Source organism: Lontra canadensis, unplaced genomic scaffold (genome assembly GCF_010015895.1).
Source record: "Lontra canadensis isolate GAN:19392208 unplaced genomic scaffold, GSC_riverotter_1.0 scaffold13, whole genome shotgun sequence".
In the NCBI taxonomy this organism is placed as follows: Eukaryota; Metazoa; Chordata; class Mammalia; order Carnivora; family Mustelidae; genus Lontra; species Lontra canadensis.
In genome coordinates, this window is record NW_022631007.1 from 5,813,678 (window position 1) to 5,838,987 (window position 25,310).

The 25,310-nt window shown below is 41.1% G+C and overlaps 1 protein-coding gene across 10 annotated transcripts in view; it reads right to left on the minus strand.

Annotated features, from left to right (window-relative positions):
* Positions 1-25,310, minus strand: part of DOCK10 (dedicator of cytokinesis 10) — a 263,090-nt gene that overhangs the window by 193,418 nt on the left and 44,362 nt on the right. For 2 of the 10 annotated variants that reach the window (XM_032857353.1, XM_032857358.1), the window contains exon 1: positions 9,500-9,681. The exons of 2 other annotated variants lie outside the window; for them this stretch is intronic. In XM_032857353.1, coding sequence (XP_032713244.1) covers positions 9,500-9,661 — 162 coding nt within the window. In that variant the 5' untranslated portion in view covers positions 9,662-9,681. Of the gene's footprint in view, positions 1-9,499; positions 9,683-25,310 lie in introns of those variants that run through there. 6 more of the 10 variants (XM_032857352.1, XM_032857349.1, XM_032857359.1 and 3 more) reach the window with 5 other exon arrangements.

Below are 25,310 nucleotides of genomic sequence, written 5' to 3' on the forward strand. Positions count from 1 at the left end.
TTCATCAAACCTTTCCCTGAGCATCTATTTCTAGAAGAATTGAGCTTCTATAATTTGGAATTATTAAGTTTTTTACCTGTTATAAATCTGCAACAGAAAATCTACTGACATTTAAAAATGTTGAAATAACTTTAAAATGACAAATAAGAAAACTAATACTACACTAGACGTGAACTAACTTGAATTTAAATAAAATCTTGAAAGAAAAAAATTGACAGAGGATACAGATTTCTGCATCTTTAAGTTAATAACGTCAAATCTCCCTACTGAACTTAAAATCAGTTTCTTACTTTCTCAGTAACACCTCATGTTCTCCTTTTCTTTATTATTGTAGTGGTTTTAAATTCTAGTAATTTCTTTTAAGATCATGTATATATTTTTTGTTCCTTATCATTTTTAAATATGGCATAATTTGGAGAATGGGAAAGATGCAATATTCCTTTATAAATGATGAAAGGGGAAACAAGAAAAAAACTCAAAGTTAAATGTCAGAAGAGTAGCAGTTGGTGGATAACACAGAAGAAAATCTCAACACACGCAAACATTCTTCAACCATCTATTTGTGTGAATAGTCTATTCAGTAAGTATCGTAGTGCTCCAGGAACTGAACGAACTTTAAATTTCTATTTCCCTACATTCTGTGAAGCACAAATTAGGTTTCCTTCAAGCAGTTTAATTCTTTTTCCTAAAATAACTCCTTGGAGTATATTTCATTTGTGAACTTTTTTTTGTTTCGACAAGACAATAAAGGAAATCATAACAGCTAAAAAAGTGACTCCTTACAAGGTTCCAGGAGCTATTACAGGTCTTTTACTTATAGTCATTCATGGGATTCTTAAAATAATCCTATGAAATACTATGATAGGCAGAATAACAACACCCCTCCCCCAACCACCAAGGGTGTCCATGTCCAAAGCCCCAGAATCTAGGAATTTGTTATTTACATGGCAAGGAGGGAAGTGAGGCTGCAGATGGAATTAAGGGTGCTAATCAGCTGGCTTTGAGATGGACAGAATATACTGGATTGTCCAGGTGGGTCCAGTGTAATTCTGGGATCCTTTGGAAGTGGAAGAGGAAGGCAGGAGAGTCCGGGCTCAGAGTGAGAGAGATGTCTAAAGATACCATGCTGTTGCTAGCTTTGAAGATGGAATAGGGCCAAAAAACAAAAGGCAAAAAACCATAAACAATAAAACCCCAAACAGATTGTCCCCTAGAGTCTCCAGAAAGGCATGCAACCCTGCCAATTTCAGCCCTATGAGACCCGTTTTGTATTTCTGACTTCCAGCACTGTAAGATATGAATGTGTGTTGCTTTGAGCTACTAAGTTTGTGGTAATTTGTTACAGCAGGAATAGGAAACTGACAGAGATAGCTACCCTCTTTGTTCCCATTTTATGGAAAGCCAAGGCATAGAGAATTTATTTTTTCAAAAGATTTTATTTATTTGTTAGAGAGAAAGAGCACAAGCAGAGAGACTGGCAGGGAGAGGGAGAGGGTGAAGCAGGCTCCTCATTGAGCAAGGATCCTGGGGCAGGATTTGATCCCATGACCCTGGGATCATGACCTGAACTGAAGGCAGACACTTAACCAACTGAACCACCTAGGCATCCCAGGCATAGAGAATTTAAATAATTAATCCAGAGATCACACAGAAAGCAAATGTTGTTTGGCTTTTAACCCTTGTCAAGTAAATAAAGTCAAGGTTACACATGGCATCCTCTCTCTCTTCTTAGCATCTATTTACATCTCAAGCTCCAGCTCCATTGCCACTTCTTATGGGAAACCTTCCTTGACTGTGTTGATGAGGTCGGATGCTCAAAAGATAAAAGTGGTAAGGTAGAACCCAACTTTCATGTGAAACACTTATTATGGTTACAGTTTAACATTTGTTTCAGTCCTTTCTGTCTCTGCCAGCAAAGTGTAAGCTCCATGAGAGCAGAGCAGCAGCTGTTTGCTGCTATTCACTCCTGTCAGACATAAGGGCCAGCTGTTGCTCAGTTGTCTACTGAATTTTTGATGTTTAGGCCATGTAACCATGATGAATTCACTTGAGCATATTGAATTTGTTGAACATGGTATTAAAGAATGAAATACATTTCAGCAGGATAAAGTAGATTATTGGAAATGAACTTCAAAATCCTAAATTTTTGCCCCTATTTAAGTAAAAAAATCAGCTCCATGGAAATAAAATTTGAGAGACTACAACGATGATCCAGAAGAAATTTGTTGAAGCATGGGAAAATGCTGTATTCGTCATCAGTTTGCCAAAAGATGCATTTTGTCCTTAACTGTATTATTCAGTGTTCACAAGATTTCATTGTATCAAAGCCTGGTACTTGGGGACAAGCTTTAAATGTACTCTTCTGGAGAGCAAAGAAACAAACAAAAACAAGTATAACCAGGCTTTTATATATTTGATTACTTTTCAAAGTTAAGGGACTTTTTAACACTGCTGATTTGTTGAGTCTATGCTTTTTCGTCATATGCCTCTAGTCATATTCCTTCCTGGTAATATACTCTTTTTAATCTTCAAGGTATGGCTTCTCCAAAAGCACTCAGAGCCACTAAGAGTATAATGTTCTCTATATTTTTAATATATATTTATACCTATCTCTTTATGGTCAAATTTGCTAATTATGTTTTGGTGAAAGTTTTTGCATACCCCACCACACCTGCTTTCCTGCTTTTCTTTGCCATTGTGGTGCCTTTAAATTTTAAACATTACTTTTTTAGATCCCATACATTTTTTCTTTGTTCCTTATTATTTCTAAATTTGCATCACATTCAGGGAACTAGAAAGATGCAAGATCCTTTGGATGAGCTGATACCAGATGTAATCTGAATCTAGTAAGCCTTGGCCTCAAAGATTAGTGTTGCTAATTGGTAAGCCTCTGATCACATTTAATTAATTCTTATACCCATGGAGAAACCATTCAATTCATTTGTCCATCTTCTGTGCCTTTGAAATTCAACTCAAAACTAGATCACAAAGAAAAATAACTGCTAAAGATTCTCTGTGCTTTTAAGATCCACATTACACCATCCATGCAGACCTTTTAAAATCACACTCATCTCACAAGCTTCCTTTCCCCAGGGAATCTCATATTAGTAGACTCAAGATTCAACCGCACTGAAATGAAATCAGAACATTAATTCAAGATTTAAAAAGTGTTTGGAAGCTCTTTCTTCTTCACATATTTTTTCAAAAAGATGACACTGGGCAAATGTTAAAATCCCTTTGGTAATAAAGTTTTATTAAACTAGTATATTTATTATAGAATAAGAAGAGAGATCATTTTATTTCCTTGGAATTAATTCCCAGAGTATATTTCTCTCTGGTCCTTTATTCATAGCACCCTCATTGATGTGTCTCTTCTGGCCATACCCACCCATGCTCTTCTGACCAATGTACCACCCTTTTGGGATAGGTATGGAACAAATAAGGTAAAACGCTGACTGACTGATTTGAGAGAGAGAGAGAGCACACATGAGTGGGAGGGTCAGAGGTAGAGGGAGAGAGAGAATCTTAAGCAGACTACAAACTGAGCATGGAACCCGATGCGGGGCTCCATCTCATGACATTTGAGACAAAATCAAGAATGGGAGACTTAACCAACTGAGCCACCCAGGCTCCCCAGTAAAACCCTGATTTAAAATGGTCACCCAGAAGATAAAGATCTCTCATCAGCACACCAAACCAGAGTGGATCTCTGGTGCTCTAATTTAGCCAGTCTACCTATAAGCCCCTGGCTTTGCCATAACACTCACTAGCTTACAAAATGATTCCATAAAAATAAACATTCCAGTTCTTCCAACAGACAGGATAGATAGTATCCCCCATTTAACAAATCTAGCTCAATGAATCAACACATCCAGAGAGACTTAAGGCTGACACTGGCCTTCTGAGTCTAAATCTCGAATTCATCATTGAATCACAACAGTTTTCAGACATTTGGAGGAATGGAAAGTGCCCAGGAAAAGCCTGAGTTCCTTTGTATGTAGTTAGGCAGAAGAGCAAATATACCGCAAATCAAAGGTACAAACCAGTGAGTTTCCTTTCTGGTTGAACCCACATCATCCACCAGAGAAAACTTTTTCTGTAGAGGGTAACTACTTCAGCCTTTTGGAGCAACTTACGGTCTCTCTTGCATAGTCTACTGTCTTTTTTGTTTTATAGAATTTTACAACTGTGAAGCATTCTGAGTTCACAAGCCATACAAAAACAGACTGAGGGCAGGATCTGACCCAGGCACCATAGCTGATCAGGGCCTGGACCTGGCATTCCAGAGCACCAACCAATGACTGGTAATGCAGATCTCTGGGCAGTAACTGAAATTCCCTGGCTCTGAAATGTTTATCATATAACTGAACATCCTTGGCTCACAAAAGAGATTTCACCTCTTTGCCTCTTTGACTCACCACAAGTTTAGGCTAAGTGATTCCCCCTGTCTTTAACTAACATTAAAAATAAAGCGATGTCTGACTTGCTCTATACACTAGATCTTTGGTGTTCCCAAATTTATGTGTAATGGTTTCTACTACTTAAAATTCTCATGGATTTTAAGTCTTTGACTTTTAAGTTGAGACCTCGAGTCTTGTGTGTAGGAGCTGGTTATACAGGCAGAGAGAGAGAGAGAGAGACCAGCAGCCTGCCTAGCACTAGCTTCCTGCCCTCCTCCTCTGGGGTCAAGTCTACCCTCCAGTATGTGAACAGATAGTTACTCTTTTGCAAGAGAGGCGGGCAGAGTGGGGAATAGGGGAACAGGACTTAAAATGGAGGCCAACTGCCTAAGAAACAGCAGATCTACATCAACTTCATTAGTGTCTGAGACCTTTAATGAAATGAAATCTAAAGGAAGTTAAAAAATAATTGACAAAAATATTTGTTACTTCTCCCATCAGAGCAAAAAATTTTGAGTGAGAGATACATCAGCTTTGAAAGAATTTCTTCTTTTTTTTTCCCCAGTTAAACTTGATTGTGTTTTAATAGACCATTTTAATAGTCTCAGAGGTTAGGATTCATGCATTCCTTATAAATGCGAAAGACCTACAATAGTTTATTTTGATGCCTCCCAAGGCATTCCCTTTCCACTTTGGACCACACAGCCAAACTACAGTCAATGCCAGCCCAAAACTTATCTCTGTATGAATTCAGAACCTGGACTAAAGGAGTGAGATTCTTTTGTATAATGAACATCTTGAGTGCCAAAGCCTTCCCAAGAGTATCCACACTCACAACTTCGTATTTATTTATTGTAGTAACTTTTCTCCATCCTTAACTTACTTCTGGACGTTTCAATGAAGAGTTAAGTAGACAGCTTTATCAATGGAGCTTTTGATATCAATTACTTAAAAATTTCAAAGAATCAACAATCCTTATATTCAGTTTTTAGTCTATAAAATGAATTGAGCTGGGCACCACTGAGGCATAAAGCAGACCTAGCTCCTACCTATATGAGGTTTGCTGTCTACCAGTGAGATAAGAAAAATACATGAATACTATATAAAAATAAGTAATTAAGAGTTCAATGAATAGCTCAAGATACGATTAACTGCAAATACGCACTGTAAGTATTAGAGAAAACTAGAAAAGAGATCATTTATTCATTCATCAATCATTTAATTTGTATTTATGTTGTGTCAGACATTATATCTCCTCTGTAGACTGTGCCTTGGAACTCAGACTTGTATACCCATTTTTTTATCTGAAATCTCCATATAAGGACATTATATGGACAGACATTTCAAACTTAACATGTCTTACAGCGAACTTAAATTCTCTTGCCAAATCTTCTCCTGCAGTCTTCCCCATCTGAAAGGCAACTCAGTCCTCTGGTGGTTAAGGCCAAAAAACAAACAAACCTAAACCCAAACCAAAATACCACATTCATCCCTGAGTCCTCTCTCTTTCTCACACTTTCTGTTGAATTTGTAAACAAACCCTATTCGCCTTACTTTTGAAATGTATTTGACTCCAACCACATCTCGCAACCTCAACAACTACCATTCAGGCCTCTGCTGGGATCACGTGATAGCTTCAGGATTAATGGTGACCCTGGTTCAACCCTGGACCCTCTGCAACCATAGATCCTGTCACCCTCCCAATCAAGGACATCCAGATGAACAGGCTTTCAGATCAGAGAGCACTTACAACCTACCAGACACGGATCTAAGCTCTTTGCAAGTATTATTGAATTCTCACAAGAACTTTACACTGTACAGACTATTACTCTCTGTGTTTATCAGTGGAGAAACAAAGTCACAGGGAGGGCAAGTCATTTGTCAAGATCACACAGCTGGCATGTCGGACATACAGGGCTCAAGTCCTGACATTCTGGCCCAGGGTCTTGGTTTCTGGGCTACCTCCCTCCAATGGCTTCCCTTCTCACTCTTGGGAAAGCTCCCTCCAAGTCTTCATGATGGCCTTCATGATCTGTCCCCCATTACCTCAATGACTCACCTTCTACTACCTCTCTTTGGCTTGCTTGGCCCCACTGGCCTCTTCACTGTGCCCCAGACACCCTTACTGTCTTCCCAGATTAGCAACTTCCATCCTGGCTTGTCCTTCTGCTTTAGACATTTTCCCGCAGACAGTGGCATGATTCACTTCCTTACCTACTTTGGGTCTTTCCCCAAATGTCACTTTTTTAGTTATTGAATATCTCCCTTAACGAACATCTTAACTAATGTATCTAGACGTGATTCTAAACATTTAACATATATTTTACTTCATTAAACCCTCAAACCAGCTCTGGGTTGATGGGACTGTTATCTCTATCTTACAGATGAGAAAAAGAGAAATGTTAAATAATGTGGGGAAGCTCACATAGCTGATAAGTGATGAAGTCAAGAGTCCAACCTAGAGACTCTGGCTCCCAAGTCTGTGCTCTCTCTCTCATCCTCCCTCCCTCTCCCCACCCACTCCTCACACACGTCACATGCAAACGCACATGCAACATAGAAATTTGGTGTCTAACGGGTGACACAAAAATGAAAGAGAAAAAAAAATCAGTTTGTTCAGAAGCTTAGAGCCAGAGTAAGAAGATGATTAGCTTATCAGTATAAAGAAGGAAAGGAGGTGAAGAGTGCAGATTATCAGTTTCCAGAGCCATGGTTCTCTGGATGTCATCCATGGGGCTCCTCCATCAGATGTGCTTGGAGGGGGCGCCTGGGTGGCTCAGTGGGTTAAGCCTCTGCCTTCGGCTCAGGTCATGATCTCAGGGTCCTGGGATCAAGTCCTGCATAGGGCTATCTGTTTGGTGGAAAGCCTGCTTCCTCCTCTCTCTCTCTGGCAAATAAAATAAATAAAATCTTAAAAAAAAAAAAAGAAGTGCCTGGAGGAGTTTGCTAAGAATGCAGATGTCCAGGCTGAACTCCACATCTTCGTATATAGAGTTTCTGGGTCCAGAAGCCCAAGGATTTGTTCATACATAAGAATTCCTAGGTGATTTTAAAGCACATTGAAGTTTTTGAACTGCTATCTTGAAAGATAAGGAATAATTTCATTGATTTAAATTTGTACACTAAACATCACAATGCTAATATGGCATTTCCATAACAACAACATTTGGGAAATGTACTGTCAATGTAAAATTTTGCAATTCAGGACAGGGATCTTTGGTGGGTTTGTTCATGGGTGGATTCCAAATGTCTAGAACAGTGGCTGGTGCATAGTGGGTCACCAATTAATAGCTGTTGAATGCATTAATTTAGAGAGGCCCAGAGGAAGCTCTTAAGATGCACAATGATTCTGTATGAGCATATTTTACTCTGAGGGGTCGGAGATTTCCATCAGACTTCTCATAAAAATTCAGTTATGTCCTTATTTCCTTAGAGATATGAACAGAGTGGAAATCATACTGCCTTTTGTAATCCTTGATCTAAGTATAACTTGAGGGTGTAGCATTTAGTAGCTGTGTGATGTGAATAAGATATTCAATCTTTCTGAAGCCATTTCCTTTACCAGTAAATTGATTCTCATTCTATTTAATGTCCATAAACTTATTATATAAATTAAAGGGATCCTTGAAAAAATAAGGCATTGTTATATTTTTTTTCTCAAATTTCTACCTGCCAGGGGCACCTGGGTGGCTCGGTGGGTTGAGCCACTGCCTTCGGCTCAGGTCATGATCTCAGGGTCCTGGGATCGAGTCCCGCATTGGGCTCTCTGTTCGGCAGGGTGTCTGCTTCCCCCTCTCTCTCTGCCTGCCTCTCTGCCTACTTGTGATCTCTGTCTGTCAAATAAATAAATAAAATCTTTAAAAAAAAATTTCTACCTGCCAAATTTTATAGCTTAAGTGGTAAAAGTGAGAGGGGTAGGAAGTTTAATGATTGAGATGGCATAAGCAATACACATAACTATAGAATGTTACTGTCATTAGTAAGAGTTAAACTTGGGGGCAAGAATCTCAAATTCTTTTAAACTTAATTTGTAAAAAACTTATGGGACTAATAAGTATGACATTATTCCCACATAGTATTTCCTCCTAGAGAAAATCATAGCCCAATAGTTCAAGAATAGTACTGCCTTTTGAAAATCAAATAGTGATTTGTTGGAGAAGCTGCCACAGAATGGTATAGGTTAGTATTCTGTTAGTAGAGGCGCAGCCCAAATCAAATGACTTTCATTTAAAAACTTTTAGTGTAACAGGTACTTTCCATTCATTATTTACTACATCCTTGATAGATAAACGCTGAAATCTAAGAGGAAAAAGTCGATTGTGCTGAAACCATGCAACGTCTCCCCAATTTTTGAAACATTAGACACCACCTCCATCCAAACATACGATTCCAGTGACTAAGCAGATCTCTCCCTGAACCCAAGTAAGAAAAGACGCTACCCTCTAATTTTTTCTTGCTGATAAAATAGGTGCACAAAGAGGGAGTAACATTGTCTTGTATAAGCAAAGCACAGACAGAAATGTTAATGTTATTTGACAATTGGCAAGAGACAGCCTTCTAATTTAAACACCATGCATTCCACAAAATTCTCAAAAACTTTATTCTGATTTTTGCCTAACTTAAGCATTTTTAAAGGCATTCCCATCGCCGGGTCAGAGATGAAAGTTCCAAATACCTGGAAGTTAAGCCATTTAGCTCCTGACACCTATACAACTGGATTGGTTGCATGTGATAAAAAATTATGTTTGGGGCTCTTCTTTCAAATTAGAGACACAAAATAAAATCCACTGAGACCAAACTCCCCAAGTTTTCTTTTTTTCCCTGCACAGAAGCAAATAACAGCACACAGAATGTGAGGCAGAAGAGAATTTCTAATAGACCCATAAATTGCACATTTCATGACAGATCTAAGAGAAGGCTAATCAGCTCTGAATGATGGAAGTAGTTTTAAAGATTTCCCCCACATTGTAAAACACAGTAGTAAACTCTAGGTCCCACATTTCTTTATCTCAAGCTGAACACCCCAAACCCTAAATTGCAACCTCATCTCTATAATAACAGTTCCATCCACTAAGGCTGCTTTGCCACAAATACCATACCATGATGATGAGGGTTCTGGGTCTACTCATTTCATCGTCACTTTCCAGAGGCAAAATTTCGTGGGATGGTTCCTCTTGGCGTCGTCTACAAATATGTGGACAGCTCCTCTGGACCACAGAACGGAAAGCTTGAAGCAGAACAATGCTGGCAGAGCAGCCCATTGCTGCATCTTGGAGCCACAAAATAACTTCTATGTTGATGCTATGTTTGAGAAACAGTGGCTCCTTGTCCCTGAAAACAGCCTACATTGCAGCTGCAGCCAGCTCACTCTCCAATCACTTCCTTGAGCTCTGATCATCTGATCACCGCCAAATAGCTTGGATGCAGAGATGGGAAAGATTTGATCCACTGAAACTGAACACGCTCAGGAATATTAGAGCATTTTGCCCGGAGAGTTATTTCTCAATTCATTTCAAGAACATGTTTCCTGTTCATTACAATGATTCTCTCCAATTCCAGTTTCAGAGGTCTGAATAAATATATCTTCTCCCCTCAGACACTCAAACAAATCACTCTTTTTCAGACTAAGCAACTGAAAAGCTAGCTCCACATGGACAATTTCCCAAGGCAAATGGGGGGGGTCCCATAAAGAGTGAAAAGGATTGTTTTCTTTTTAACTGTAAGCACTTCTGCAAGGAAATTTTGTTAGACACCTCACAAAGTGATGGGGGTTTTACTTTTCGTAGCTCCTAAGTTCTAGAAATGAAATCGGCTCATCCGAGATGCCGTGCCCGCCGAATCAGAACAACTTACCAAAAGCATGCACACATTAACCAAGCCCACGTGAGTGACACCAGAGTTACCCCTGTGAGTCCCTTTCAATAGTATGGTTGTTCTGTTGCCACACACAGTTCTGCAGCCTAATACATTTTTATATTTACATAGGCAGCTTGTGGGGCTGAAAATATCTCTATCACTGAAGTCACTTGGTGAGTTCTGCCAAGCTGACCTCTTAGAAAAGGCAGTTGTAAAGCATCTTCACAGTAAGAATTGAAGGCTTCAGGAAGGACTTTGAGGTCTTCGGTAGTTAAGAGTCTAGTATTCCCTGATTCCTGCGAGACTAGTCACTTAGGAGGGAACCAAAGAGATGCTTAGAAATCATGTGACCTGCTTGGAATGGCTTCAAGATCTAATGGTATACTGTAAGAGAATAGGACAACAGGGGATGCTTGCACTAAAAATATCTCACAGCAAATGGATTTTGCTTACAAATGAGGAAAGTATGAAATCCCCAGTAGGATTTTCAATGTCGGGATCTTTCTGTCAAGCTAATCCTTCCAGTGTAACTCTCAGGGATTCAAAGTAGAAATGTTTTCTTTGGTTTCTGGGCTCCTCAGTGCAAAGGGTATTTTGCAGGAAGTTTGCACTAGGTTTGTTTTGCTATGAGGCACGGCCACTCCAGCTCCAGTAAAGTCATTTTCACAGAAGCGTCTTGCATGATGCTCAATTAGGCATTAATTGCTCAGTAATCTGTCACAACACAGCATTATTTAATTGGTATGTTTGCCAGAGAAGTAAAACATTTTTTTTCTTTTAAGAGGTACTGGCTGCCAGTAGTTTTTCATCTCCCTCTGTTTTGTGCAAACATATTTTAGCGCTGCTGGAAAAAGAAGAAAAAAATGCTAATGGTGCTGGCAAGTCCCCTAACCCCTCTGGACCTTTGTCAGAGTGCCCGGTTGCTAATCTAAACCATTTCTACTCCAAACAACTGGGACATTTATTGGAGAGAGGCTACAATGTAGCCTGTCTGGCTTGTATGCACTGAAAAAAAAAATATATATATATATATAGTGTCCACCAGAAACAAAGCTGGAAGTGGGCTTCCATGATTATGAAAGTGTCTTTTCTTTCTTTCTTTTTTTTCTTTCAAAGATTTTATTTATTCATTTGACAGAAAGAAACACAGTGAGAGCAGGAACACAAGCAGGGGGAATGGGAGAGGGAGAAGCAGGCTTCCCACCAAGCAGAGAGCCTGTTGCAGGGCGTGATACCAGGACCCTGGGATCATGACCTGAACCGAAGGCAGATTCTCAACGATGGCGGAGCCACCCACGTGCCTCGAAAGTGTTTTTTCCAATATGATACAATTGCTTCTCCAGGTTCCTAGTGTGCTTGTGCCACCACTACCACACCCATGACATGGGACTCTCCAGTTGTTCCCTTAGGGTCTGGTCATCTGCTCAGGAACGAGCAGTTTGGATGCAGCAAGGTACTGACTGGAGATCCTTAAACATTCCACTAGCTATAGTCGGCAGTGGGAAAGAGATCCTCTGCCGGACACCATAGGCTTGGAGGGGATGGGAAAGTCCACATCCCAGACTCCTATCCAGGGACCGCTCTCTCAATCTGGCTCTCCTCCGGGGTGGCTTTTGGAGTCAGATGTTTTGGCAGATGCTGAAGTCTTTGGGGGAAACAAACGAGATGCTTTCTAGCTATTAGAGTCCTGTTTTCATCGATCCCCTTGTTGCCTCTGAGGGATTCTCCCCTATTATTGATGAACTGCTGTGGGGCTTTCAATCTTCTCTGTCTCGCTTTGTCTTTCAATTTCCATCATCAGGGAAAGGCAGCCTCCAAAAATTAGTTTGTTGGGAATTCAGTACACACTACAGTTACCCAATGGACAAGGGACCATCAGGACAAAAAATAAGGAATAGCAGACATATAAGCCCAACTTTTCTTATGAAATATTTTAAACGTGTAGCAACGTTGCCAGAAAGGGGTTGGATTCTGAGTTCTAAGTTTTACATAGTAAATTAAGTTGGGGATGGGGTGGGTCAGGAGGAGATAAAAATGAACCTGAAGACCGGACTCCTACCCTCTCATATTTGGCATTCATGTTTATACACAGGAAATATATATTTTTAAAGATTTATTTGCTTGAGAGAGAGAACACACACCCATGCCTGAGAGTCGGGGGAGGGGCAGAGCGGAAGGGACAAGCAGACTCTGTGCTGAATGGGGAGACCAGAGGAAGGCCCCTTCTCATGACCCTGAGGTCATGACCTGTGCCAAAATCAAGAGTCTGACATTTAACCAACTAAGCCACCCAGGCACCCCTATACACAGGAAATATTTAAAAACAAGGTGAAACTGAAAAAATTAAATTAAATGAATTTTTAAAATTATCTACAAAAATAAGTAAAATTCTAAGTTAAAAAATTAATAAAAACAAGGTGGAAATCTTTTACAGATGTCTGCTATTTTCATTTGAAGTATTAATAAGACAAACCATTAATTTGGCTCTCAACCATCAAATGTGCATAGCCTCACTAGTCGATAACTTTTAGAGACTCTCTTTGCGCTCGTCTACCTCCTTCTCCTAACTGGGTTTTATTTTATGATTCACCAAGATGTTTATTAAATATAAAATGTGGAAAGCAAGATTTTTAACTTATTGTCATAGATAAGGACATAATGTCACTAACATCTGTAAGACTGAATTTTCCAAATAAGTGGTGGGAACTAGATTTCACACACACATAAAACATCATATATGCGTGTGTGTGTATACACATATGTTATTTTATAAATGTGTTCATTCATTCAGCACTCATGAAATATTAAAAGCATGTACAGTGAAAAGCTTTCTTGCTTCAAAGTAGAGATGATAGCTTATCTATGAAATAGCCTTAGTGTAGAGATAGGAAGTGGAAGGGAGTGGGGGTGATTATTGGTAAGGCTATACTTATACTTATTGATAAGATTATGCTTATACTTACATTTATTGATAGAAAGTTAACTGTAGGAAGACAAAGTAAGTAGCTTTGGAGAGTAAAGGATGTGTGTGTGTGTGTGTGTGTGTGAGAGAGAGAGAGAGAGAGAAGAGGAGAACCAAAAGGAAGAATGAATGAAGGAGCAGAAGTGAAAACATTTCCAGAATATCCCTGAACACTAGGATCACTCTTGCTCTTGTCTGGGACAGCTGTTCACTCAGCCATACATCTCTTTTTAAAAAGTCCTGACAAATGAATTTCATTTTTAGAGCTGTTTTAGAAAATCTTTTGGACCAAGAATCATCTGATTCTAGATGTTGATATTTCTGCTGTTAGAAGAAAACATCCAAAGATCTTTTGACAACAAGAAAGGAAAATCCATATTTAATTTAAATAAATGATGTCTATTAAGAGTGTTGGACTGTTTCAGCTTCATTAAATTATGCAAGAGCTATATGTCTAAATGTAGCTTGAGATGTAGGCCGGGTTGGACTGGAGTGTGCTTAGGCACCGTGGAGGTGAAGTGACACTCCTCTCCCACCCAAAATGTGCCCTGAGGCCTCTGAGTCCTCTCTGGCTCAGTGATAGATCTATTTGGAGGGAGTGAGGTTTTCTGTCATCTTCATGTGTCAAGCTCACTGACAGCTCTTGCTGATAATAATATGTTGTCTTATAAAAACAAACAGAAGCTCAGATGAAAATACTTCAGCTGAGAAGTGAAGATTAACTTCACTGCTGCTTCTTGGATACCCCTGATGCTGCCCAGCTTCGTGTTTAAGCTGTTGTGAGCTGCTGGTCACCATTTAAAGAGTCACTATTTAAAGTCACTATTAAAGAATAGGGCCATGACTAGATCTCACTTATGAACAGAAATGTATGGTTAGAATTTTGAGGGTAGAAGACCTTGTCTACAAAAACTACATCCCAACAATCACATCTCAAGTGAATTGCCAACCCCCCAGAGAAGGGTTCTCAACTCCCCACCCCAGGTTAAATTAAACCTACCTTTCTGCCTGCATCCAAACAAAAAGGTTCTGAAGCTACTTAGGACTTGCTTCTCATTGCATCTGCATGTCCCAGGCTGGTAGAACATGCTTTCCACCATATTTGGAGTGTAGGTTGGCTGACTTCAAATTCAAGAGTCTGAATGAAGTATGTTTGTTTCCGTCTCTTCTTCCCCAAGTCCAAATGAAATGACATTACAAGGCAGTATAAGAGGGAACATATTGATTACAAGAGCAAGAAAAGGGTGAAGCTCGGGGACATTTTCAGTAGATGAGAGTTTTCTGGAAGTATTTCTGAAAGACTGAAAGTGAATGTCTGGGTGATGAACATCAGGGAGGGTATGTGCTATCGTGAGTGCTGTGGTCAATGCTCTGCCATGTGTAAGCTGTGTGACCTTGAGAAAGCTGCCTAGCCTCTCTGAGTCTCAATAGTATTCCCTATAAAATGGAGCTAATTCTATATGCTTACACTTAACTGAGAAGATCAATACAGAGCCTGACCCATAGTAATCATTAAGGGAACAGGTGTGATGCTGCCTCCCCTAATGGTAACAGCAGAGGCTGGTCTTCTCACTCTCAGCCTCTAGGCTCAGCTTACACATGACAGTGCCTTGGAGAAGCCTCCCCTGACAGGCTTTACCTGAAAGCCCTGAACCTCGGTCCTTATCACTGTGCCCTGTGGGTTTCCCCCCTAACACACAAGCCGACATTAAATTCTGACTGGTTTAATTTTTTAAAAAAGATTTATTTATTTATTTGAGAGAGAGATAAAGAATGTGAGCAGGGAGAAGGGCCGAGGGAGAGAAGCAGACTACTCACTGAGTAGGGAGCCCAACATGGGGCTTGATCCTATGACCCTAAGATCATGAGCTTTGCTGAAACCAAGAGTCAGATGCTTAACCAACTGACCCCCCAGGTGCCCCATGATGGGTTTAATTTTTTAGCAATGTCTGTCCCTTTCTGTAAGAGCTGGGGCTATACTTACTTGGTTCACTCTATGCCTGGTGCTTACCATGAAGTGAATAATGATGATGATGATGATGATGATGATAATACTAATAATGAAGCAAGCCCTTCTATAGTACTTATAATGTGCCAGGCAATTTACATGTATTGTTTTATTTATACCTCACTCTACAAGGTAATGCTTTGATCATCTGCATTTTATAGCTAAGGAAACTGAGGCACAGGAAAGTTAAGTGACTTGCTCAGAGAATCATACTATGTGGCAGAACTAGAATTTGAGTTTAGCCAGTCTTGCTACAGAGTCCGATTTTTTTTTAAGTTTTTTTTTTAAGTAGACTGTTATTTATTTATTTATTTTTATTTTTAAAAATTGTTTTCATATAGTAAAATTTTTTTTTGTGTTATGTTAGTTACTATAAAATACATCATTAGTTTTTGATGCAGTGTTCCAAGGTTCATTGTTTATGTCCAACACCCAGTGCTCCATGCAATATGTGTCCTCCTTAATACTGACCACAAGGCACACCCATCCCCTCACCCTCTTCCCCTCTAAAACCCTCAGATTGTTTCTCAGAGTCTACAGTCTCTCATGGTTTGTCTCCAAAAGATTTTATTTATTTATTTGAGAGAGAAAGAGCAAGAGAGAGAGCGTGTGTGTACACGAGTGTGGGGGAGGGGCAGAGGGAGAGGAAGAAGCAGACCCCCGCTGAGCAGGGAGGCTGATGTGGGGCTCAATCCCAGGACCTTGGGATCAGACCTGAGTTGAAGGAAGATGCTTCACCAACTGAGCCACCCAGGTGGTCCTCCAGAGTCTGAATTTTTAACCAGTCCAAATGTCCCATTTATGCCAAGTAAGTCTTGTGTCTTCCAAAGGTGGAAAATAACCAGAAAAAACTTCAGCACATGGCAGGGTGTAGTGAGGTAACCTTAGAAAATCCCCTTTGAGGGTTGGTATGTCTCTCATAGGAAAATCTGTGATGTTTCCTTGCATGAGACTTTCAGAAAGTAGCTAGCAGTCTTAGAAGACTGTTTTGGGGTGATCCTTTAAATTGCATTTTGACGGGAATTTGAAACATTTATAAATGTAATGAATTTGATAAGAAAAGAATTTAAAAACGTATTTGTTGTGTGAAGTGTTCATTGGCACTCATCTATCCAAACTGTCTATAAAAGCCTATAGTGGTGACTTGGAAACATGATTGGGTCCCTTTGTAACGTCTTCGTGTATCACCTATCCTTACCTGACGTAAGATGTTGGTTAGCACCGAAATGTGCATCCCTGCCCAGAAAGAGGCTACTTTACATCCAACAAGAATGAAGCCATCACCCCAGGATGTCCTTTGTGCCTGGACATGTCAAAGAGGGAGGTGGCTGCCACTCATTCTCGAGTTTGCTGGAGGCTGACAGCCTGGACACGTCACTGTTGCACTGGGAACCGGCCACCTGCAGGTCTGGGCTAGCGTGAGCATCGTGGGGCGGGGGGAGGGTGGTGACTAGCAAGCTGGTCAGACTGCAGCTACCTCAAGAGCTTTGTCAAACCTTCCCACCACCAGAGGTCATCTCTGCAGAGTCATGGAAAGAGTGGAGGCCAAGACAGGGAGTAGAAAGCCCCACGTGCTCCTTAGGTGGTAATGCATCTTTTTCCACCAGAACTCGATGATTTGCGGAAGGAAGGAATCAGTCAACATGTGATAAAAATCAGCTCCCCCTCTAATTCCTCCTGCCCACTATCATGATCATCATCAAGTCTGAATCCTATTGGGCTTCTCTGTAAATTTCCCAGAGGCTCACAAATTGTTCCCAAGAGAAAGTGACCCCAAAGGAGAAGAACCCCCGTAGATTAAAAGCAACTGCAAATGTACCCCACTCAGACTGAGGGAAAACCTGGTCAGCAGGCTTAGCCATTTTCCAGAGTAGGGATTAGTGAGAATCTTTTTTCTTGCATCATTTCCAGATGGGTAAGCCCCCTCAGGCATAGAAACTCCAACGGTAAGGAGAGAGTTTATCAGTGCTTTCTTAGCTAAGAAAATGGCAAACACAACCCAGTGATGGGATCCTCCTTAAGGCCTTTATCAGCTTGTGTCTCTGCCTCTCCTGGTGCCTCTTCTCAAGAACTTGGGGCACAAATCTATGTTGATAGTGACCCTTGCCCTCTTTTCCCCATATTCATGATTTCAGAAGGGTTCACTTTTTGCAGTGTCTTGTTCTTCATTCTCACTTAATTAGAGTGCCCCCTCTTCACAGGAGGCATCTTTCCCATGTGATGACATTTATTGAGTTGTACAATTAATCACTTTGGAAACAAGTGCACTGTTCTTCTATTTCAAAAATCCAGGAGCTATTGCCAAGTTCCCCTTTATCCTCCCTTTCCTACCTTGGGCACTGGCGCAGCTCAAAGCAGACGAGTTTTGTTGGTGCATTAGAGGCATCAGGAAATGATCCTTCGGTGCTCTCTAAGGCAGCTTCCCCATCAACAGCCTTCTGCAGCCCGCGAGGATAGTTTAAATGTTCCATTAATATTATAGTTCGCATTTCTCGGGCTTTAAGTTTGATTGAACTCTTCTAGGGTCAGAATAAACTGTTCATATCCTTCATAGAAGGTAGTATAGGGCAGGAGGTAGGCAAAGGCTCAGGAAGCAGTCGGCCAATTTCAAATCCCTGTTGAGTCACTTAGGACCTTTGTGACTCTAAGCAAAATGTGAAGCCTCAGTTTTCTCTTCTGTTAAATGGATGAGTATTCATGAGGATCTAATGTCTGTGTCAGTGCTTGTCACAGTAAGAGACCCATGGAAGTCTTCAGTGCGCATCAGTCAGTTACATTAGAAAAAAATTTTCGGATGTTGCTTGCTTTTTCCCCCTACCCTTTCCACAAATTGTATTTTTAAAAAAGTCTCCTGACTCCTTCTTGCTCAGGGACACACAATGTTCCCTGCCTGATCAAGCAACCGGGGGTGGTGCGAACGTCTCCTCTATGCTTTGAAGTGAGCTCCCAGGATAATGTGAGACAATTCCCATAACCCCTTCTCAGTCCCCTTCATTGAACAAACAAATTTGAAATAATATAATAATACCTCTCTTACTTGGAGACCATTCATTTTACAATTTCAACTATTCTGATCACAACCAAGTCCCGAGAAGCAACAACAACAACAAAATTTTTTTCAAGGCCAGGAAGAGAGGCACCCAGTTCATGAGTCTATGAAGCTTCAGGGGGCAGCCTGCGGAAACAGTCTTCATACATTCACCATTTATAGCCACCTTATGCAGGACTCTAGAGAGCTCTCTGAATGAAGCTTGCAGTGGCCTTCGACCAGAAGCAATATAATTCCAACCTGCCCTGGTCCAGTGGGAACAGGGAGTATCCACTTAGAACTGGAAGGATGTGGCTGCTGAAGTCAGGAGTATAGACAGTTGTCTGACTTCTTCAAAGGACTGTGGTGGGCCCAGCCATTAAACCAGCCCACCGAGACTCAGCCACCAGATGGGGATGGGGGTTTGTGTTGGGGGACAGGAATGAGGGTGTATTATTCTAGTCTGGTTTCTACAAAGTGATTCAGAGCAATGACCATGAGTGTTGGAGCTGAGGAGAATGGAGTTCTGAATTCTCTGACTCTTATTTTTCTCAATTGTCCAGTGGAACTAAGATGACCTCTTTTGCAGAGTTATTGTAACAAAATACACTATGTATAAAATATTGGCTGGGTGCTTGGGTGGCTCTGTTGCTTAGGCGTTTGCCTTCGACTCAGGTCACGATCCCAGAGTTTGGGCTCCCTCCTCTGTGGGGGAAACTGCTTCTCCCTCAGCCTGCTATTTCCCCTGCTTGCGCTCTCTCACTCTCTGTCAAATAAATAAATGAAGAAATACATCTTAAAAAAATAAAATAAAATATTGACATAAATGGCATTTAGTTATTCCTTTGCCACTATTATTAATAAAACTAATATAAATGTCGTTATTCTAAGAAAGTGCCAATGAGGGTGAGTAATAGTCACACAAATCAAGGTTTGAGGCTAATAGAGTCATATGTAAACAGCAACTCAAACAAAGAAGACATCCTTAGCACTAGATTGAAATGTCAAGGTCAAGAGCTATGTGAGGCAGGAAGTATCACTGTTTCTTCTTCACCAGCCAATGAGTCCAGGGTACGGGGTCAGGCCAGATTAACTTAGGTTATGAGCCCTGCCACAAAAAAAAGGGACACATGAAAGACAGTCTGACAAAAATAAAGAGAAGAAATCAATATCCACAATATCTGGGGCAAATGATGTTGGGGGCTCTAACACCATAAAGGATGTAATTTGCATGGTGTTCAAGCTCTGACAATAATGAGTGATCCCAGCAAGTATGCTGATGCATCAGAGAAAGTCAAATGATGCCCAGTGACCACAGTTTTGGATGGAAGAGGAAGCTAAGAAACATGCCATGATCATTTCCACTGACCACTTCCAATTTTTGAAAGTTTATGATTAAATGGGGGTAAATTTGGTTATCTTCACAAGTTGACTATGTAAAAAATATTCTCAGCAGAGGCTGAATAAATGAGCTGTTAACTGTACGTTCAGTACTTGTTCTATTTTGTTTTCTATGTTCATTTTTCCCCCTTTGAATTGTGACAGGAATTAGCCACCCACATCCTAAACATTCCAAGTTAAATCTAGTTTACAATAATCACGAACTGCTTTCCAAACATGAAAATGGCAGTGTTTTAAGTCATTTGCAAATATGCCTCCCAAATCATTAAAGATGAAAAGGGTGCTGTCAACCTGAGCTAATCTCCACTCTGCATTCTTCACCAGGACTCTGGCGAAAGGCATATTAGGGTCCCTACAACGCACCCAGGCTCAGTGTTTTGCAAGAAACGAGGACAAAGCAAGGTTTAAAGCCAGCAGGAGTAGGAAGGGCAGGGCTGTAGTCAAAGGATTAACTTGATAAGATAATGTCCAGCTTCTCTTTAAACCCTAAACTGCACCATGTGGATTCTTTAAGTCTGTGTTCCTATTAGCTCCAGTTCCTGCTCCCAACAAATGAGGCTACGGCAGTTCTGCTAGAGGACCCTTATACCCTGCATTCTAGCCTGATATTGATGGGAAAAACAGTGGTTGGAGTTGGTCTGATCTGACACGAATTACAACTTCAGACAAGTCTTGCCACCTCTCTTAACTCTGGATCTGAGTGTGCCTGTCCATAAAATTCAAGAGTTAGGACAGACAGTCCCAGGCTCCTTCTAGGTCTATGTCCAGTGGCTTCATCTAACCACAAGATTCAGAGAGAAGACTACCAATTGATGTCTGAACTTTGGAATGAAGGGGAGGATGGGAAGGGTTGTTGCTGGTATATACCACATTCACCCCTCTCACCATTTTTTTTTTATGGCAATACTGCACATCATAAGCAGTGATGAAAAAGAGGTAGAAACACTCTGACAAGTTAGAAGGGCAAGGAAAATATTAGAAATGAGGCAGGGGAAAGAGGTCCAACCAAACTCATTTCCTTTTCTTGGAGTTCAAGTCATTGCCAAAGAAGCCAGGAGGACTTTATCCCGCAGCTTCCCTGCCCTGATCCAACCAACTGACAACATCATCACTCCAGTGAGCTCTAATGGGTAAAAAGCAAAGCTCTGTGGAATAGGAGCAGATTGCTGGTATGGTAACCATAGGACTCATAGGTAGTTCTTTGGAGGTATGATCATTTTGTGTAACAGACCTGAATTTGTCATTACCTGGATTTGTGACCCTAAGCAAATGACCTTTAGAGCTTTGTTTCCATTTCAGGGAAAAGGGGATGCTAAAATTTATTCCTACCTTATATAATGATGGAGTAAATGAGATAATCTGACGAAGCATTTAACCTTGTGCCTGAGACATACAAATAACAAAGCTCTATTGTTTGTGAATTCAACTTGGGAACTTCCATAGTTGACAGTTATATGTCAAGTGACCCAAAAGTGCCTTTCACTGCTGCGTGGCGTTAGTGTCATGGCAAGGCAGAAACCCTCCTGTAGAAAAAGAAATCTCTGAGCTCCCAGCATTTGAGAACAGAAAATGCAAGACAGAATACAGGATATTCATGTTTACCCTTCAGGCAAAGTGTTGTCATCCTGTTTTCTATTCAAGAGCAGAAAGGAACAAGAGGGGGACTCACATTTCATAATGAAAGGAACTGAATTTTAACTACAGAATGTAACCCTCCCTCCCCTTAGCCCACTTTGACCCCCACACAACAAGAACACCAGAGCCCTGCCCTGCACTGAGGGAGGCTACAAATGCCCCACCCAGCCTGTGACCATCTTCCCACCAGTCTAGACTAGACACCTTACTGGAGCAAGAAGTAAAGTAGCCCAGCTCCAGTGGCCAAGCCTCCGGTGGGCAAAGGCGCAGTCTGAATGGTGATTTTCCTTAGGGTGGCTGGATTATGGCTGAGATCCTCAGCCATGGTGTTGGTGTTGCGTGGTGTTTAAGAGCTTTGACAAACTCTTGCACCTGGCCATACACGAAATTTCTCAAATTCAACCTCACGTGCCCTTAGAGCTTTAGAAATACATGTGTGATCAGGATAAAATTCTATTATACTCCTCAAAGGGAATGCAAAATATCATAATGCAATCTTAATAAAGGTCTGACTCCTACCCAACAGAGGGATGAAGAGAAGCAATTTCCTATGAATATACTTTGACTTTTAAAGCACAACTTATTACTACACATCTACGAATAAAGGTACTGATATTTCAGATCAGTTTGCAATTCATTGACTGTATAAAATTTATTTTTAAGAGTTATCAATTTATATTATGACCACCTTTGTAGGAGCTCATGATGACGAAAGATAGAAAATCAAGTTTAACTTGGTCAACAGAGGCAGTACATGTAATGTACTAGTTCAGTAGGACTAGGGAAAACTTCAGCCTTGTTATGAGCCAGGTCTGTCTCTCACTAGCTTGATAATCTTCAGCAATTTATATAATCCCCTGATTTCAAACCCACCACAAAGGACTGTTGTCAGAATTAAGTGAGGCAATACACATAAAAGTAAATATGCACTCCTAGGTATTTACCTCAAGAATACAAAAATACTAATTCAAAGAGATACTTGCCCCCCAAAGTTTCTAGCAGCATTATCGATGATAGCCAAAGTATGGAAGCATCCCAAGTATCCACTGACTGATGAATGGATAAAGAAGATGTGGTGTGTATATGCAATGGAATACTATGCAGCCATAAAAAAGAATTTTTTCTTTTTTACAGCATGGATGGAACAAGAGAGTATCATGTTGAGCGGAATAAGTCAAAGAAAGAAAAATACCATATGATTTCACTCATATGTGGAATTTCAGAAGCAAAGCAAATGTGGACAAAAGAGAGAGAGAGAGAGAGGCAAACCAAGACATGAGACTCTTAACTATAGAGAACAAACTGCTGGGCACCAGAGAGGAGGTGGGTGTGGGGAGGGGGGAAATAGGGGATGGGGTTGAAGGAGGGCACTTGTCGTGATGAACATGGGGTGATGTAGGGAAGTGCTGGATCACTATATTGTGCACCTGAAACTAATATTGCACTGTGTGTTGGCTCGCTGGAATTTCAATAAAAACTTAAAAAGAAAAGTACATACTTGGTATGCCAACAGCTACTCTGGAACACTGCCGCAAGGTGAGATCATCTGGTACTGATGTAAAGCCATGGTTTCAGGTTACTACTATTTTTGTTTAAAGGCTGACCTACACACTTTGACAAACTCTGGACAAGATGGTGTGCAATCAGGGGAGTCTGCTGGCATGCTACTTTCAGTTATGAGAGGGAAACGGATATTGATACATGGGTGAGGAATGAGACATAAACTGTGAGACTTTCAGTTAATTCATTGTTTGCAAGATGTGAAAAGTCAGGGTGGCTGCATTTTTTACCTTTTTTTTTTTTGAGATAAAGGTGTTGCCATCAGATTGAAGGTTTTTAAATAGGTATTACTTATACTCTTGGCTATAAACTTGCTTTAGCATGAAAAGGACACCACTGATTTTTCAAACTTCAAGTTTTACAAAAACTGAGTCTATTGATATCAGATGAACATAGTACATGGCACAGCTGTTCTGAGGCATTTTAGGCAATTATGAAATCAAGACCATTTTCTTCTTTGGAATCGATTGTGACATAATTTGAATCAACTGGTAAGTTGTCCAAAATACATGGCTAGGCCATGACTTGGTTTAACCATTTCTTGTTTTTAATAAAAATCTTGTGCAAGTTTTTTGCACTAAGCTGCCCACATCTTCCATTCCTAAAAATAAATTTCTCTTATATCTCCTATCCACTCGAGCAAGCACCTCACCTCTCTATTACAGCCCCACGTGGAGAAAGCTCCCCTTCTATCTGGTGTCTCCAATCAGGCACCCTGGGGCCTGGTGGCTACCGTGAGTAGGAATGGCAGTGAGAGATGATAAGCTACAGAATATCAGAAATATCAGAACTAAATAGCAGAACTAATTTAGCCATAGAAATGAACCTTAAGGCCCAGGCATCCATTGAAACTTCAAAGGGTCTAGTAGTACACATGGATCCAAACACAGTGATTTCCATGCTGGTGTTGTGAGGTTTGATACTTGTGACCCAGTCTTGGCTCAGACATTTATCAGTTATGTGACAGTGGGGGAGAGACTTAACTTCTCTGTGTCTCATCTGTCAGATGAGGACAGTAAGTGCAGTAATAGTTAGGCTGATCATATAATTGTCCGAACCAGGACCCTCTGAAGGTGAGAGAGGGTGCTATCAAGAATTACGGTAAGACAGCAGGCATAAATAGGAGCCATGCACAGACAATACTGGTGCAGGGTGATTTCGGTAATATTTTCTAATGTCTTTGTTTGCTGTGAAACTCAAATAAGACAATCCATGTGAAATTAATTAGCCAAAATTTGGGTATAATAGTGTCAGTAAGTGTTAGCAGTGTGAGTGGGGCTACTAGTCAAGGGGTCCAATCTGAACAATGCAAAAGTAAAAAACTCTGAACAGCTTTCAAACTTGGCTCTGCATGAAGGTTGGCTGGCTTGTGAGTAGATCACATTTCAGGATGGGAGCGGATGCATGCCACAGACATGAGCGGAGGTATTGAGGTGACTTTCCAGGATGGGTGGGGTGGGGCTGAAGCAGGCAGAAGCAGATGGAGATCAGGCTGCACTCCTGTAGAGAAGCTGGAGAAAGGGACAGGAATAGGATCTGCAGCTTCACCAGCCACACTGACTTCACATTAGGGGCAGATGGAAAGCAAAGGAGAGTTCCCTCTCCGTGTTCATGTGGCTTCCCACAAACTTGGTTTGCTCTATACCTGAGATCCCTAAATCCTCACTTCCAGCTTCAAAAACTACTCCAACCCCAAAAGCCTATGTTCACATTCTCTCTAGAGAGTCTGCTCCCCTCTAGAGAGTCTGCTCCCCACTAATGCCTCACTGCCCTTGGGCTTTCGTTTCTGAACCAGCTCTGCCATGCTACTCTCCCTTTGCTTTTAGTTGCCCATTTCCCCCCTCCAACATTGGGGTGGTCTCTGTTGCCTCCCTTTTCATTACCATCCACCTGTGATGGGCAACAATGCACAAGCACACACACACCTGCTGATGGCGGACAGGAGTCAGAGAGCAGCTGGTGCTGAGAACACTTGTGTGACCTGGGGCTTGATGTCATAGGAAGCTAATCTCATGAACGGAGAGCCCAAAATGTAAAGTCCAGAGCTGCTCGCAAGCCAGGGAAAGCCAGAGAGAGAGAGAGAGTCATTTCCTGACATGCAATGTGGTCCCTAGCCACAGAGGGAATGTTGGATCTGAAGACAGATCCCCAGAAGGAAGACTGGTGTCCAAAACAGAATGGAGATCCTAAAAAGGCTCCAGAAGAGCGAGCAGGATATGAGTGTGTAGGCGTGGGACAGGGCCAACATTCTGCTCAACAAACACATCGCTCCAGCTGTCTCTTGCCTCTGTTTACCACCATGTGGATTCAAAAAGCTGTGAGGCTCTGAACCCTCAGTTCTCCTAGTGACTCGTAAACACGATCCTGTATTTCAGTTCCTAGTGCCACCCCACCCGACGATGGTTCTTAGCACTTTCGATCTCAAGGTATTCCAAGAAATGGAATGGCAATCTCTTAACT